Source organism: Coenobita brevimanus, unplaced genomic scaffold (genome assembly GCF_032717465.1).
Source record: "Coenobita brevimanus isolate Jiangsu-jjx unplaced genomic scaffold, ASM3271746v2 jjx.HiC_scaffold_2805, whole genome shotgun sequence".
Lineage (NCBI taxonomy): Eukaryota > Metazoa > Arthropoda > Malacostraca > Decapoda > Coenobitidae > Coenobita > Coenobita brevimanus.
This window is the reverse complement of record NW_027643769.1, coordinates 32,695-47,827: the sequence shown is the minus strand read 5'-3', so window position 1 is coordinate 47,827 and position 15,133 is coordinate 32,695. Positions and strand designations below refer to the sequence as shown.

The window sequence follows — 15,133 nt, the reverse complement described above, 5'->3', positions numbered from 1 at the left end:
GAGAAGAGGAGGAGGAAAAGTGGAAAAGGATGAACTGAAAAAGGAGGAAGAGGAGAAGAAAGAAGAGGGGAAAGGGAAAGAGGAACAAGAAGAGGAAGAAGAAAAGAAAGGACAAGAGGAAGAACATGATGACGAGGGAGAAGAGGAAAGGGAGGTACAGAAAGAGGAAGAGAAAAAAGGAGATATGAAAGAAAATGAGGAAGAGGAAAGAGAAGAGGAACTGGAAGAAAAAGAAGAACAGGAAGAGGAGGACTTGGAAGAGAAAGAGGAGGAAGAGAAAAATTGAAATGCCTGGGAAGAGGTTAGGGAGCTGCCTTAACTGACTAGAGTGTATGCCATGATTTAAAACTCTGGCTAAGCACTGAGTCAAGAGAAGAACATAGCTGAGGATAACTGAAGAAGGCTGGCAGACAAAAACACAGAGCAAAGCACATACAGAACACAACAGTATAAGGTAGGCAGAAAAATGCACATAAACACACAATATGACACTGACAGAACACAGCACATAAAGAATATGAAAGTGTAGCTACAAAAACCTGCAAGAACAAAGAACGTAACTATGAACATGCAAGTTTAACTGCAGAAGACTGGCTGAACAAAACATAAACAAAAAACATGAAAGGATAACTGCAAGAAATTGGAAAAACAAAAAGCATATGAAGGGAAAACTTAAGGTAGGTTAGTCCATGCTAGGCTGCTCCTGTAAGTGACTAAGCAATAAGCGTAAGATGTAAATAGCAACGAAAACTATTGCACGAGTGGATGGCACAACCTACATGAGGCCACATTATAAGTTGTATGGTAGGCACTGAAGCTCCTTTTTGTTAGTGACTTAGCTTCCTTTTTGCTACTCAGTATTCTCCTACATCACTGTATTCATTATTAGGTGCATACAAAAGGATGCTGAGATGCAATGAGAATGAATCACAGAGATGTGTTAAATCTACAAAAGCCGCTTGCGGTATGACTGTAAAACATGATTCATGTGTTGGACAATTTATTTTTCACTGTGGGATAAAAAATTACAAGAGACACACATAATTAAACATTCCCCACCATTCTTACACAACTGCAGTCAATTGACATTCTCACACAACTGCTCAGACATCTAACATTCTCACACAGTTGCAGTTATCTAGCTCTTAAGGGGGAATTAAAAACAGTTTAATGGGGGTTAAAAATTAAACATTCCGACATTTATTTATGCCTTGATGGCATACCTTCAGGGTAGGAAATTCACCTCTTTGATATCTTAGGTGTGTGGTGGGTGGTGACGACCATCATCCACACACTTGATGTAGCGCTGCCTACTTCTTCCTTAGCCTGTATTATTCTTTTTCTGTGCCTGCCCTCTTCTCTTCCTATTTCTCCCATCTTTCGTGTCATTTCTTATTGCTTTTCTTTCCTTTACAGGTGGTTTTACATTGAGTGACAAGATAAATGGTTTCCTGTAAGCCAAGAAACCATTTACAATGCTGGGTGGTAACCATATAACCAAACCATACATGCTCCCTATGTGTCAGTGAGTGAGTTGGTGGAGGGTTAGTGCCCCTCCCTGTAAAACAAATAACTCAAAGTCAAATGGCCACTCCCTTACGGGATTATGGGGTCTGGCAATAGATAGATAGATAGATAGATAGAGAGATATCTTAGGTGTGAGGCGCTTCATCTGCCGCTGTCAGGCTGCATCAGATGGCACGGGTCTTCTTGGGCTGCAGATCTAGAGGCCTGAACTTCTGTGGGTGGAAAATTCTGAGTTAATACAACATAGATTTCAGCCAATGGAACAGAGCCATTCCTACAACATAGAGAGTCACTGGCCTCTGGTTTCTTCACCCCACACCCCACACACACACACAGTGGAGCAATAATTGGCAAATGGAATTTAATGTGGACAAGTGTCATGTAATTAAGTGTGGCAAAACTGAGAAAAGATTAGATTGGGATTATAAGTTAGGAAGGTCAACCCTACACATATCAGAAAGGGAGAAGGACCTAGGAGTGATTATCAGTAACAAACTATCTCCAGATGATCACATCAATGAGAAGCTACATAACATGTATACACTGCTTACTAATATGAGAACAGCATTCACATATATAAATGAAGACACACTGAGAAAGATAATAACACTCATTCATCAGATCAACCCTGGAGTATGCATTAGTAGTCTGGAATCCTCATCTCAAAAAACACATAGATAAGACTGGAAAAGTAAAAAGGGCAACTACAAGATGGGTACCAAGCTTAAGGGACCTAAGCTACGAAGAAAGACTAGAAAAACTGAATCTACCAACACTACAGGAGAGACGGAAAAGAGGAGACATGATTATGCTATATAAATGCATCTCAGGGATAGAAAATAGATATATATGAATATATAACCTATGGGGAAGCATCAGCAAAGAGGACACTGCAAAAAGCTACACGCATGTAAAAAGAGAAGTGATAAAGACACAAGGAAATTTAGTTTCCCAAATAGGGCAATTGATCAATGGAATGCACTACTGAATGAAATAGCATGTGCCAAAACCATTCACAAATTTAGGGATATGTATGATGAAAATGGTTTAAAACGCAAGACAGTACGAGCCTGACTCATTCCTGTAAATATACAATCAGGTAAGAACACACACACACATACACACACTTTAACGAAAAACGTGCAGGCAGACTGGAAGACCCACATCCAGCTGAAAGTACCAGCATCCAGGGCAGCCACTGTGCTTGTGTTATGCAACAGACTGTGCAACTTCTCATTACTGTTCTTTCATTCATTCATTCATTCTCATCCAATCATTACTGTTCTCATTCATTCATTCATCATCCAGTCCTACTTTGCCCCATGAGAAGTGTAGGATCCTGGGGCTAGGCAAGTTGGTCCTGACATTTAAGATGAGAGTGACCAGCCTCACTCATCCCTGAGCGGCATTACTGCTCTACAGGAATAAAAACTCATTTACAATACAGTACACATTACCAAACCCAAACAGCCAATTTTCCATTATATTTTTTCATGCAGTAAGTAAATAAATTAATAAAACAACACATGACTTATAATTCAGGGGTTTAAAAGATTTCCCCTTTTAGCTTATTTTCTTTTTACTCTAACTTGGCCTAAAATTGCCATGTCTCCTTCTTGAATGCTTAGTTGTAACATAAGACTAACACTAAAATAGGGCGCCAGTATGAAAAGTGCTTGGTAAAGGAGGTGGAGCCATACTGTTGTCTTTTTCTATCAATGCGCTATGTGAAATAAACAGCAAAAGGACAATAATCTGGGCCAAGTTAAAGTCAAAAGAGTATAGTAATTTTCCTCCTTGGAAAGCACCATTTGGTGGGAGGTCTGAATAACAACCAATAATCCAGTACAAATTACACTCAGCCATGACTTAAACCCTTCCACACCTGCCCCACAGTCCTTCATTCGAACCCTAACATCCGTAATTATCATTCATATTTGGATTGACGGCATTACAACATTTTCATCCTGAAAAGGGATGCCTTCATGTGGTGGCACTGATGTAGCTAGGTGGTGAAGCTACCTGGTTATACAAACATCCTCAATGCCCTCCCTACCCCTCAAATGGAGGATGATGGGCTGCAGGAGAGTGGCAACTTCAGCCTGCAGTCCACTGGGTTCACAGTCAGATAATCCTGAGGTTACAACTGCTTCTAATTATTACATCACTCTAACTCCATCACCTATACTCTTTTTACACTAACCTGGCATAAAATTGCCATCTCTCCATCATGAATGCTGATTTACAATACATTAGCATTAGAATATGATGCTAGTCATGAAGAAATGCTACATGGAAAGGATGAAGAGCTGAAGTATTGTCTTTTTCTGCCACTGAGCTAAAATAAGCTGCAAAAGAATGAAAATCTGGACCAAGTTAGAGTACAAAGATTATATCAGCCATTTATATTTGGATGGACTGCATTTCAACACTCCCATGCTTTACAAACAATCACAAGCAAACCTTACAATAGAGATAACAGTGCACAAATATAAACTGAACTCGAATATCAATTAGTGGATTCCTCTGTAGAGGATATAGGAATGATGTGTGTTGAGTTAGCGGTGGTGGGAGGGAGGGAGGAGGATAGGGGTGAGGCAGTGTGGTGGAGGGGGAAAGGGTGGGTTCAGGGAGTGAGGAAGCAGGAGGGGTGATGTGAGGGGGTGTGGAGGATGGGGAAGGTGACGAGGAGGGGGAAGGGGTGAGGTCAGGAAGTGACGAAGGGGGAGGAGCAGGGGGAGGAGGTGTGGATAGGGGAAGGATGGCCTGCTGGCGACTCCTGACCAAAGCCTGGTACTTCTCCTTTGCAGCTGGTATCAGAGCCATCAACTTGTGGAAGGAGTCTTGAAAATAAGCCAATCCAAATCATCATCATCAGCCACAACAGCATTATCAATCTCATATTGCTGTCATCACTATCATCATTGTCATAACAATAATAATCATCATAATCATCATTATCATCGACATCATCATCACCATCCAGACCCTTATTCCCACATAAAGCAAGGTTGAGGTAGGACCTAAGTATTGTATCACCACCATCATCATCATCATCACCCTACTTTACCCTTTCTACTGTAACTTGGTATAAAACTGACATCTCTCCACCTTCACTGCTGAGTTGTAACATGAGAATAGCACTAGAATATAATGCTAGAAATGAAGTACTATGGAAATCATGTTGAGCCAAAGTACTGTCTCATTCTGCCACTGAGATACGTGAAATAGGCAGCAAAAGGATCAAGACCTGGGCCAAGTTAAGGCAAAAGGACTAGAGTGAAATGTTACTCTGACAATTATGGCTTAAATGCAAAACCGTCATTTTACTTCATACTTTTTTCCTTTAATGTATCTGACTCTGGACATATGCTTAACAGTCCTTTCCCTGAGGCCCAGCAGTTCTACAAACCATAGACCTCCACATGTCACCACTTCAGCACTAACACCCGCCACCCATACTGAATACATACTAGGGGTGTCTCATACAGGACTGGTGTAATGGTATTAGTGGGGGTGTTTTCATGGCATGTCAAATTCAAATCCCTTAAACCATTCCATGCCCCAGCCGGGATTCAAATCTGTGTCCATTGGGATAGTGGATCACCTCTCTACTGATTCACCACCTGCTTACATAATGCTACCTGCAGACATGGAGCAATACCTTTTTTACCTCAGCCTGGCCCAGATGTTTGTCCTTTTGCAGATTACTACAGGTGGCTGAATGGCAGAAAAAGACAATGCTACAGCTCAACACACAGTACTGTACTTTCCACACACTTCTTTGCAACAAGTACCATATTCTAGTGTTCATCTACTGTTACAGCCTAGCAGTCACAATGACAAGATGGCAATTTTAGGTCGTTACCATTTAAAAAAAAAAAAAAAATTATCCTTGCCTTAACCTACTGAGCCTAGGGGATTTTGTGTGTGTGTGTGTGTGTGTGTGTGTGTGTGTGTGTGTGTGTGTGTCAGTATCTCATTGTACCATTTTTTTTTTCCTGCACTCTATTAAACTTCCATCCTTACTCGTCAAACTGCTTCCATCGTTACTCATCACATTGCTTCCATACTACTCATCACACAGCCTCCATCCTTACTCATCATACAGCCTCCATCCTTACTCACCACACACTATCTATCTATCTATCTATAGCCCGACGCCCTAATCCCGCAAAGGGTGGCCGCAGACAAAACGCCTCCAAGTCACTCTGTCACCCACCATTTGACTCCCCTCACCCCAACTCACCCCCCCCTCCCTCATATACCTCTCAACTCCATCCCTCCACCTCATCCTCGGTCTACCCCTCCCTCTCCCTCCCTCCACCTCACCTACATACACCCTCTTAGTCAGTCTTTCATTCTCCATTCTCTCCACATGTCCAAACCACCTCAGTGTATTTCTCCTAATCTTTTCAACCACATCCACATCTACCCCACAACGTTCCTTCACTTCTTCATTCGTCACCACACACTACTTCCACAAAATAACCAACAAAACCAGCACAAACATCACATGAATTCAAACATAAGTGACTGCACCTGAGCTCCCTGATAATTAATGATGCCAACACAGGAAATGTTTTGCTTGATGTGGGTAAGGCCTCCCAGTTTCTTCAGCAACAGTGCAAATACAACCGGCACCTCTTGCAGTTTTGCTTGTTGTAGTGTCTTTTCCACAGCATCATCTAGACCTCCTGCAGGGGAAGAGTGCCTTATATTACTCTTGCTTCTGCTTGGCCTAAAACTGTCAGCTCTTCATCTTGAATGCTGAGGTGTTGCAAAAGATAAACATTGGAAGGTTATCCTATGCTTCTATTACATTAACAAGGGCCAGATTTTTTTTCCTGTTGCCACTTATTTCACATAGTCCAGTGACAGAAAAAGGCAATGCTATGGCTCTATATTCCCTCCACAGGATTTTTTTTTTTTTTTTTTTTTTTTTTTTACTAGCATTATATTCTAGTGCTAATCTGCTGTTACAACTCAGCATTTACAATAGAGAGATGGCAATTTTATGTCAGGTTATAGTAAAATAAAAAATAGTAGCCAAGAAGAGGTGCTATGAAGAGAATATACAGCCAGAGTACAGGGCATTGTCTTTTTCAGCCACTGAGCTAGAAATTACGAAACTCTGGGCCAAGTTAAGACAAAATGAGTACCAGGTATAAAGCAGCACTTCAGACTAGGAAAAGGGTCAGTACAGAGATGGCATACATGATAAATTACTGTGCAGGATGGGGACACTGATACCCAGAATAATTATTAAAGTTTGAGATGTCTAAAATTAATAAGCTGTACAATAAAAGTCCATCAATCCCAATGGCAGTGGACCGAGAATCATTCGGATTATCAGATTTTTCGGATTTTGGGGTGGGACCCCTAAGAGGTATAAAGCATATGAGGTGAATGGTACAGTGTATGTGAAGGGATGCTGTACAGGGAACTGAACTGAAATGTATAGATTACCAAAGGCTACACACAACAGAGTGCAGTCAGTAAAAATACAGAGACCATACAGGTTTTACTTTAATCAAATTTCAGAAATTATTTTTTAAAAACTGGTTGGCTACAATCGACCCTTTCCATCATTAAACACACTTAAAACGATGCTGAGGGACAAATACCAGTACTGTATTGGGTACATTTTACATTATTTAGGAAGTGGAGAGATGGCATGGGGCACAAGGGCTTAGGAGTAAATGAAGACAAAACAAAAGTGATGGTATCCAGGGCTAGGGGCAGTACTGTCAAAGAAGAAGGAGAATGGCTATGTGCGATTTGCCACAAGGGCATAGGAAGTAATTCCATCTTGTGCAGTGTCTGTAATAATTGGGTGCATAAGAGATGTAGTGGTATTAGAGGTAGACTGCGAGATAACGCTGATTTCATGTGTGCGGTGTGTCAGAGAGAGCAGGTGGAGACTGACAGGAGTGAAAGGATTGAACTTGCTGGTGGATCTCTTGAGTGTGTGGAAGAGTTTTGTTATTTGGGAGACATGTTATGTACTTGTGGCAGGGCTGGAGCTAGCTCTGTGGCTAGAGCAAGGAGTGGTTGGAAGAAGTTCAGGGAGCTGTTGCCTCTCCTGACACTGAGAGGGTTCTCCCTCTGTGGTAAAGGATCTCTGTATACAGCTTTTGTTAGGAGTGTAATGCTGTATGGTAGTGAGACCTGGCAGTAAAGGAAGAGGATATTCGCAAGCTCAAATGTACAGAAATGACAATGATTAGGTGGATGTGCAGTGCATCCCCGAGTGTGAGGCCTGGGGGAGCTAGGTTTATGATGGAAGAGTTGAGGAGTAGGTTGGGACTGGACTGTATTGGTGCTGTGATGAGGAGAGGTAGACTGAGATAGTTTGGGCATGTGGAGGGGATGAATGATGATAAATGGGTGCTGAAAGTGAGAAGTGTTAATGTTAGGGGTAGGGTTGCGAGAGGTAGACCGAAAAACACCTGGGACGATGTCATTCAGTGTGACCTCAGGGATGAGGGACTGAATAGGGAAGCTGCCACAGATGGAGCAGCATGGTGAGCCGCCATTAGGTGACCAACACCAATGCATAGAGCCTTCAAAAATTAAACAAAACGATGGAGCTAGAAAAGGACACCTACATGTGGATGCACTGATATAACCGAGCTGCTCCCCTGCCCAGTTATACACACTTCCCTCAACTCCCTCCCTCTTCTCTAAAAGGAGAATGGTGAGCTACAAGAAGATGGCATCTCTGGCCTGTAATCCACTGGGTTCACATTCAGATAAGCCTAGGGTTGTGGTTACTACTACATTACTGTTTATAACACTACTTACAGTACCTGTACTGTACTGTACCATACTGTACAACATTCTCACGCATTCACTCTTAACCCAAAATTTATTGGACCAAACAATGACATGAAATAACAAATAATCAATCACCGCTTACTTCACTCAATTAAGCACATAGAAAAGGGATACAGTAATATAATAACAGCTGACACACTATTGTTCGTTAATTTTCAGCTGACAAAGCTGGGCCACTTCCACACCTTGAATACCAAGTCAAGGGCATATGAAATTCTTTAAGCCTTCATTATGAGGTAGGAATCTCCTTGGTTGCTTGTCAAACTGACTCTCATCCAACTACATTTGGCCATCAACTGAGCTGAAAGAGGTTAGGATCTGAGCCAGGTTAAAACAAACATGCAAATATGTTGTTACCTGGTTCATAGCACTTCTGTATATTTGGTGCCATAATGATGCATGACATCTTGCCCATTAACTTGGTTGTCTGCTTCAGCCCACACACAAACCTCTGCCTGTCAAAAAAAAGGGAGTTACAATTTGGCCTAAATTAATAGCATGAATCCAACGATGTATTAATCAACTGTATTTTCATAACTACCAGATTATTTCATTTTCCTTTGGAAGACTTTCTATGGTGATGGGGTTGATGGAGGGTATTTCTAACCTCTCTACTTCAAAGTCTCTCTTATGCTGAATAAAACTGTATCATGAGAGAATAAAATAGAAAATATCACTCTACTTTAATAGGTTAGAGCTGTTTCACTTTAAAAGCTGTTTCATTATTCTGCTGCTGATGAATTAACATCTATTAGTGGTAGGTGGGGGCGCTCACCATCCACTCACTCGACGTAGTGCTGCTCTCAGGTGACTGTTCTCTCCTCTCTTCCTTTCTTCTTTCCTTCCTTCCTCTTCTTTCTTTCTTTCTTTCCTTCTTTCTTTCTTCTTCCTTCTGTCTACAGGTGACTCTGCACTGACTGACATGGCAAATGGTCTCCTGTACATCAGGAAACCATTTTCTACGCTGGGTGATAACCACATAACCAAACTATGGCACCTGGTGGTTTAGTGGGTAACTAAGGCACTCCTGCCAGATTAAGCCAATGTAGGTTTATATCCAAGGGGTGGTTGGGGTTTATTGCTCATGTAATGCCACTCAGGGATGAGTGAGGCTGGTCACTCTCATCTTAAATGTCTGGACCAACTTGCCTAGCCCTGGGTTCCTACACTCCTCATGGGGCAACACAGGATTAGATAATGATGATGATGATGATGACGATATTCACTTAAAGTTACTTATGATTCATTATAAAGTTGCTCGCAAGTTAGAAATAAATGTTTTTAAGCTTTAACCACTCAGTCACAAACCAGAAATATGTCTCACTTAGGGTGGTTTCACTTGAAGCAGGTGCTGGCAAAGAACGCCTTCATGTGCCAGTAGTCCGGTGCCTATATAACTCGGTGGTTCCACTGCCTGGTTTTACAAACAACCATCAATTTCCTTCCCATCCCCCAATTGATAAATGGTGGACTGCAGAAAAATGTCAGCTTCAGCCTATAGTCCACTGGCTTCTTGTTTACATAGGCCTGGGGTCACAGTTACTACTACTACTACTACCTGTGCTACAACAGCAACAACAAAAATTATCAACTGACTTGATGGCACCCTTGGCAGGGTCCCGTGCATACAGTCGCCTCTGGAACAGAACAACAGCTTTGAGCAATTCTGCTGCCACTTCATTAATTTCATCTGTCACAACATGGGTGCAGTACCTGGGGAGAGGCATCAGATTAGAGGGTTTTCTCATCAATTCACCCCAAAGGTTAATCCATCCTAAGTCATTTCATTCTTACTAACCTAACCTAACTTGACCTAACCTTCACTAACTGAACATTACTACCGGTAAATCTAAGGTAATCTAACTTAACATGCTGGTAATATAATCTTACCTAACCCAAGCTAACCTAACCTAACAACATAACATAACCATATCTAACCTAACCCAACCTAGCCATATCTATGCTAACCTAATCTACTTACATAAAAGCTCCCATGGGAGATGTTGTATGCTGATGATTTGGTGTTGATTGCAGAGAACGAAAGGGAGGCGGAGGAATGGTTTAGGAAGTGGAGAGATGGTATGGGGCACAAGGGCTTAGGGGTAAATGCAGATAAAACAAAAGTGATGATATCTAGGGTTGGTGGCGGTACTGTCAAAGACGAGGGAGGGTGGCCATTTACAGTTTGCCACAAGGGTGTGGGAAGTAATTCCATCTTGTGCGGTGTTTGTGATAAATGGGTGCACAAGAGATGTAGTGGTATCAGGGGTAAACTGCGAGATAATGCTGATTTTATGTGTACGGCGTGTCAGGGAGAGCAGATGGAGATTGTCAGGCGTGAAAGGATTGAACTTGCTGGTCCGGATGATGATGATGATGATTATTATCTATCTATTCATCTATCTATTGCCAGACACCACAATCCCGTAAGGGGTGGCCATTTGACTTTGAGTTATTTGTTTTACAGGGAGGGGCACTAACCCTTCACCAACCCACTTGCTGACACATTGGGAGCACATATGGTTTGGTTATATGGTTACCACCCAGCGTAGTAAATGGTTCTTGGCTTACAGGAAACCATTTGGCTTGTCACTCAATGTAAAGCCAACTGTAAAGGAAAGAAAAGCAATAAGAAGTGACAGGAAAGATGGGAGAAATAGGAAGAGAAGAGGGCAGGCACAGAAAAAGAATGATAAAGGCTAAGGAAGAAGTAGGCAGCACTACACCAAGTGAGTGGATGATGGTCGCCACCACCTACCACTAATTATTATTATTATTATTATCATTATTATTATTATTAATGCAATCTATCAAAACACTGAATGTAAAAACACACCATGTAAATTTACCTACTATTAAATATAATTTTAAATGCTGCTATTCTATCATCCTGCAGTCTTTTAGCTGCTTTCTTCAGTTTTGATAAATTTTTCTTCTTGTTGGCTCTAATTTTCCCTCGTCTCACCTGAAATTGAGAGAAAAAATAAGTGTGGCATAGTGCTATTCATTTTTTATTGCAGGTAAATACATATTCCAGCACATGAACTCCTTTAATGGTAGTACAGTAGTGGCTTTGCAGCCCTAGGTTCATCTGAATGTGAACCCAGTGAACAGCAGGCTGGAGTTGCCCCTATCCTGCAGCCCACCATCCTTTCTTCAGGGGAAAGAAAGGGAGGTGAGGGACATCTGTATAACCAGGTAGTTCCAATACCCAATCCTATCAGTGTCACCCACCACATAAAGGCATCATTCTCCATCATCCCTTTGATGGTGCTGGTAGTGCCTTCATGTGATGGCACTGATAAAACCATGCAGCTCCACTGCTTGATTATACCAATGTCCCTTACGTCCTTCCTTGTTCCTCTACGTGGTTAGTTGACTGCAGAAGAAGAGTAACTTCTGCCTGCTGACCTCTGAGTTCACTTTCCAGATTACCCTCGGGCTACAGAAGCCACTACTACTACTATTACTACTACTACTACAGTACTATAGTCTGTTCCATATAAACTGGCGGAGAGAAACCTGTATTTTCCTTCCCAAGTCTGGGTCAAATGTAGAATGCAGGTGACCTTAGAAGGATTATCCCCCTCTTTCCTCCAGCCCCTCCCTTCTCCTTCCTCTCCTGAGAGAGAGAGAGAGATAGTGTGTGTGTGTGTGTGTGTGTGTGTGTGTGTGTAGGTGTAGGTGCATGTGTGTGTGTGTGTGTAGGTGTAGGTGCATGTGTGTGTGTATTTTCTGTGGAGAGCCTTCTTCTGTGCTATCCTTGTATTATTCTCATAGATTAGTCTTATTCCTGTTGCAGCTGCCTAGCATGGACCAAAAGGTCTACTGCAGTTTTTCTCTCTTCTTACAGTATGTTCTTATACGTTACTTTTAGCAACTTGATTGTTGTATTAATATTTAAAAACTATTTAAAACCAGTTTCAAAATTTCCCATTCATCACACACACACACACACACACACACACACACACATACACATACACACACAAACACACACACACACACATACATGCTCCCACACACGCGCATATAAGGTATATTCTCTATCGACAGTTCTTATGAAAATATGTGGAGCATGCTGGAACTCTTGGGTGAGTATTGCTTGAGATGAATGGTAACAAAGAAGAGGAAGGAGGGAATGCATGAGTGGAGCACCTGCTCACCCGTACTGGTTCAGGTGTGCGTTTGGCCTCAGGTCAAGATGGGTGGAGCTTTTGCCTTGAGGTCACATGCAGCATTTCCTGGAACGCCCTTGATGATGCTTCCCAATATCCCGCCAGGTCACTTATAATAATGGACAACGCATCATACCACTGCAAAATCATAAATAAAGCACAAACACAGAGCTTACGAAAACAAGAAATTATAAAGTGGCTTCTTGATAACAACCTCCCTCATAACCCTCTGCACACTAAGGCTGAGCTGCTACACCAAGTGAAAAAAAACAAAGACAAGCAATTGTTTGAAATTGATGAAATCGTCAATAATCCTGGTCACCAGGTGCTGTGGCTTCCTCCCTATCATTGCCAGCTCAACCCCATAGAGCTGATTTGGGCTCAGGTCAACGATGATGTGAGGAAGAGAAACTCAAATTCTTCTCAAAAATTACGAGTGATCGAAGAGCTGACGAGAAATGCGATAGAAAAAGTAACAGCAGAAAACTGGCAGAAATGTGCGGCACACACACACACACAAAAAAGAAGAATTTATGAGAAATGACACTGCTGTAAACCACATGGTAGAAAATTTTGTTATCAATATATTGAACGAGTCCAGCAGCGATGAAGATGAATAAACAAGTGTTGTGTGAGGTGTCTTGTGTATACTTATTGTAAATAAGAGTTGTAAATATAAATATAAGCCATATACTGAACATAATTTGTTTAATATTATACAAGAGAGAGAGAGAGAGAGAGAGAGAGAGGGGGGGAGGGAGGAGGGAAGGAGGAAAGAAGAGAGAGAGAAGGTGGGGAGGGAGAGGGAAAAACTTTCCCTTTTCCTATTAATCACACACACACACACACACACACACACACACACGTTAGAAGGGAGAGAGAGAGAGAGGGTAATGCGTATTTCACCTTTTTTTTTTTATATAAAAATCTATCTTGATTGAAGTTATTTTCAGCAAATCATATGACTGATATTTTCATAATTATAACGTTTCACCAAACCGCCATGAATTGGTGATTTTCTTAGGTTTGCTAATCAGGATAGAACTCGTAATAATGCCTTCAAATTACACAAATTCATGTTTGGATTGGATGTAGGATTAATTAATATTAGGTCAGAAAATATATTATTGCTATATTTGAAGATTAGACAATAAACAGTTCAAATCTCTCTCTCTCTCTCCCAGGAGAGTAGGCTGGAGAAAGAGTCAGGTGAGGTCACTTTTATCCCTCTGTACGGTCACCTGCGTTCGACTAGGACTTGGGCGTAGCTTCTCCGCCACTTTATATGGAACAGAGTATACTACTAAAACCCTCTGATGCAGTGATCATATTTACAAATTTACTGTATTCATTCTTGGTACTTCCAGACTATTTTATTCAACTCTGGGATGATGTCTGGTAAATACAGGATTCACAAAGGCTATATCTAACTCCAGTTTGAAAAGTTTCTCCTTTGTTAAATAAAATGGTCTTAAAATGCAAAAAAACAAAATGCAAATACATCACTGGAATTAACTGATTAACCCCATGAATTTTGTAATGTACTGTTTAACTTATTCAAATTTCTGCCAGACAATGGTAGGCCTAATCATATTAAGAGAGTCCCCAGAGAGTAATGGAGTTACTATGCTTAAATCATAATCATCATCATCATCATCCAGACCTTACTTCCCACCTAAATCCTCCAAACTGAAAATGTCTTCCATGCTAAACATTAAAATCATCCAAAAACAGCCATGTGGAGAGGATGGGGAATGAAAGACTGACTAGAAGAGTGTATATGAGTAAGGTGAAGGGAGTGGCAAAGGATAAGAATGAGGGATGAAGTGAACAGATATATGAGAGGAGGGTGTGAGTTGGGGGAAAGGCAGACAAATGACAGAGGACAAGGCAACATGGAGAGGATTTGTTTGTGGTCACCCTTTAAAGGATGAATGCATCTGGCAACAGACAGACAGTCTCTTTCATTAGCTAAATTCTTACACTCCAATTACTGGAATCTGAAGCTCTGAGTCTCCAAGCAGTTGTATCATTTTGAGGTGACGCTGATCCACGTTCAGTAAATCTGTGTCTGTGACCATGTTTACTATAGTCTTTCTTTACACTTGACTGAGAATTTAAGTTACATTTGGACACAGCAGCAGTAGCATTCTCTGGCTGCTGATCCTCCTGAGTAAACCTGGGGCTGTCACTCTTAACACATTTATGATCATCTTTCTTAAAACTTGACTGATCACTTGTAAACTTGAATCTGTCACTCTTATCATATTTGCAATCATCTCTCCTAACACCTGATGGATCATTTATGGAAAACTTAGGTCTGCCACTCTTATTATACTCAGGTTCATCTTTTCTTAAACCAGACTGATCACTTAGGGGATACTGCAATGGAGAAGCATGGCCATGAAGTACTGCCCCAGTGGTAGTGTTCTCCTTATGTTTGACTCACCATCCTGTGGCTTCAGAAGTGGTAATGTTCTTCTGCTGTGCATCTCTTTGTCCAAAAGGTTCAGAAGTGTTGCCCTCTCTCTTTGTCACCTGTGTCACCTGCTGGCTCCTTGGTATGAATTCAGGGACGTCCGGAGACA

The 15,133-nt window shown here is 41.5% G+C and overlaps 1 protein-coding gene across 1 annotated transcript; it reads right to left on the bottom strand.

Moving 5' to 3' along the window:
• Positions 1-1,691: 1,691 nt before the first annotated feature.
• LOC145390080 (selenocysteine insertion sequence-binding protein 2-like) lies at positions 1,692-14,626 on the bottom strand. The gene is made up of 5 exons (XM_080265150.1): positions 14,529-14,626; positions 9,964-10,080; positions 8,725-8,822; positions 6,070-6,224; positions 1,692-1,739 (listed from the first exon to the last, which is right to left on the bottom strand). The coding sequence occupies exons 1-5, from the start codon at positions 14,624-14,626 to the stop codon at positions 1,692-1,694; spliced, it is 516 nt and encodes a 171-aa protein (XP_080121276.1).
• Between the last annotated feature and the right edge of the window lie 507 nt (positions 14,627-15,133).

What these genes read in the sequence shown, in the direction of transcription:
- LOC145390080 (XM_080265150.1), bottom strand. Translation starts at nt 14,626, where the DNA reads ATGGTCACAGACACAGATTTACTGAACGTGGATCAGCGTCACCTCAAA. An exon ending in CAGATTCCAGTAATTGGAGT is followed by an intron (nt 10,081 to 14,528) that starts GTAAGAATTTAG and finishes GCCTCTCCCCAG; the next exon opens with GTACTGCACCCATGTTGTGA. An exon ending in TTAATTATCAGGGAGCTCAG is followed by an intron (nt 1,740 to 6,069) that starts GTGCAGTCACTT and finishes TTCCACCCACAG; the next exon opens with AAGTTCAGGCCTCTAGATCT.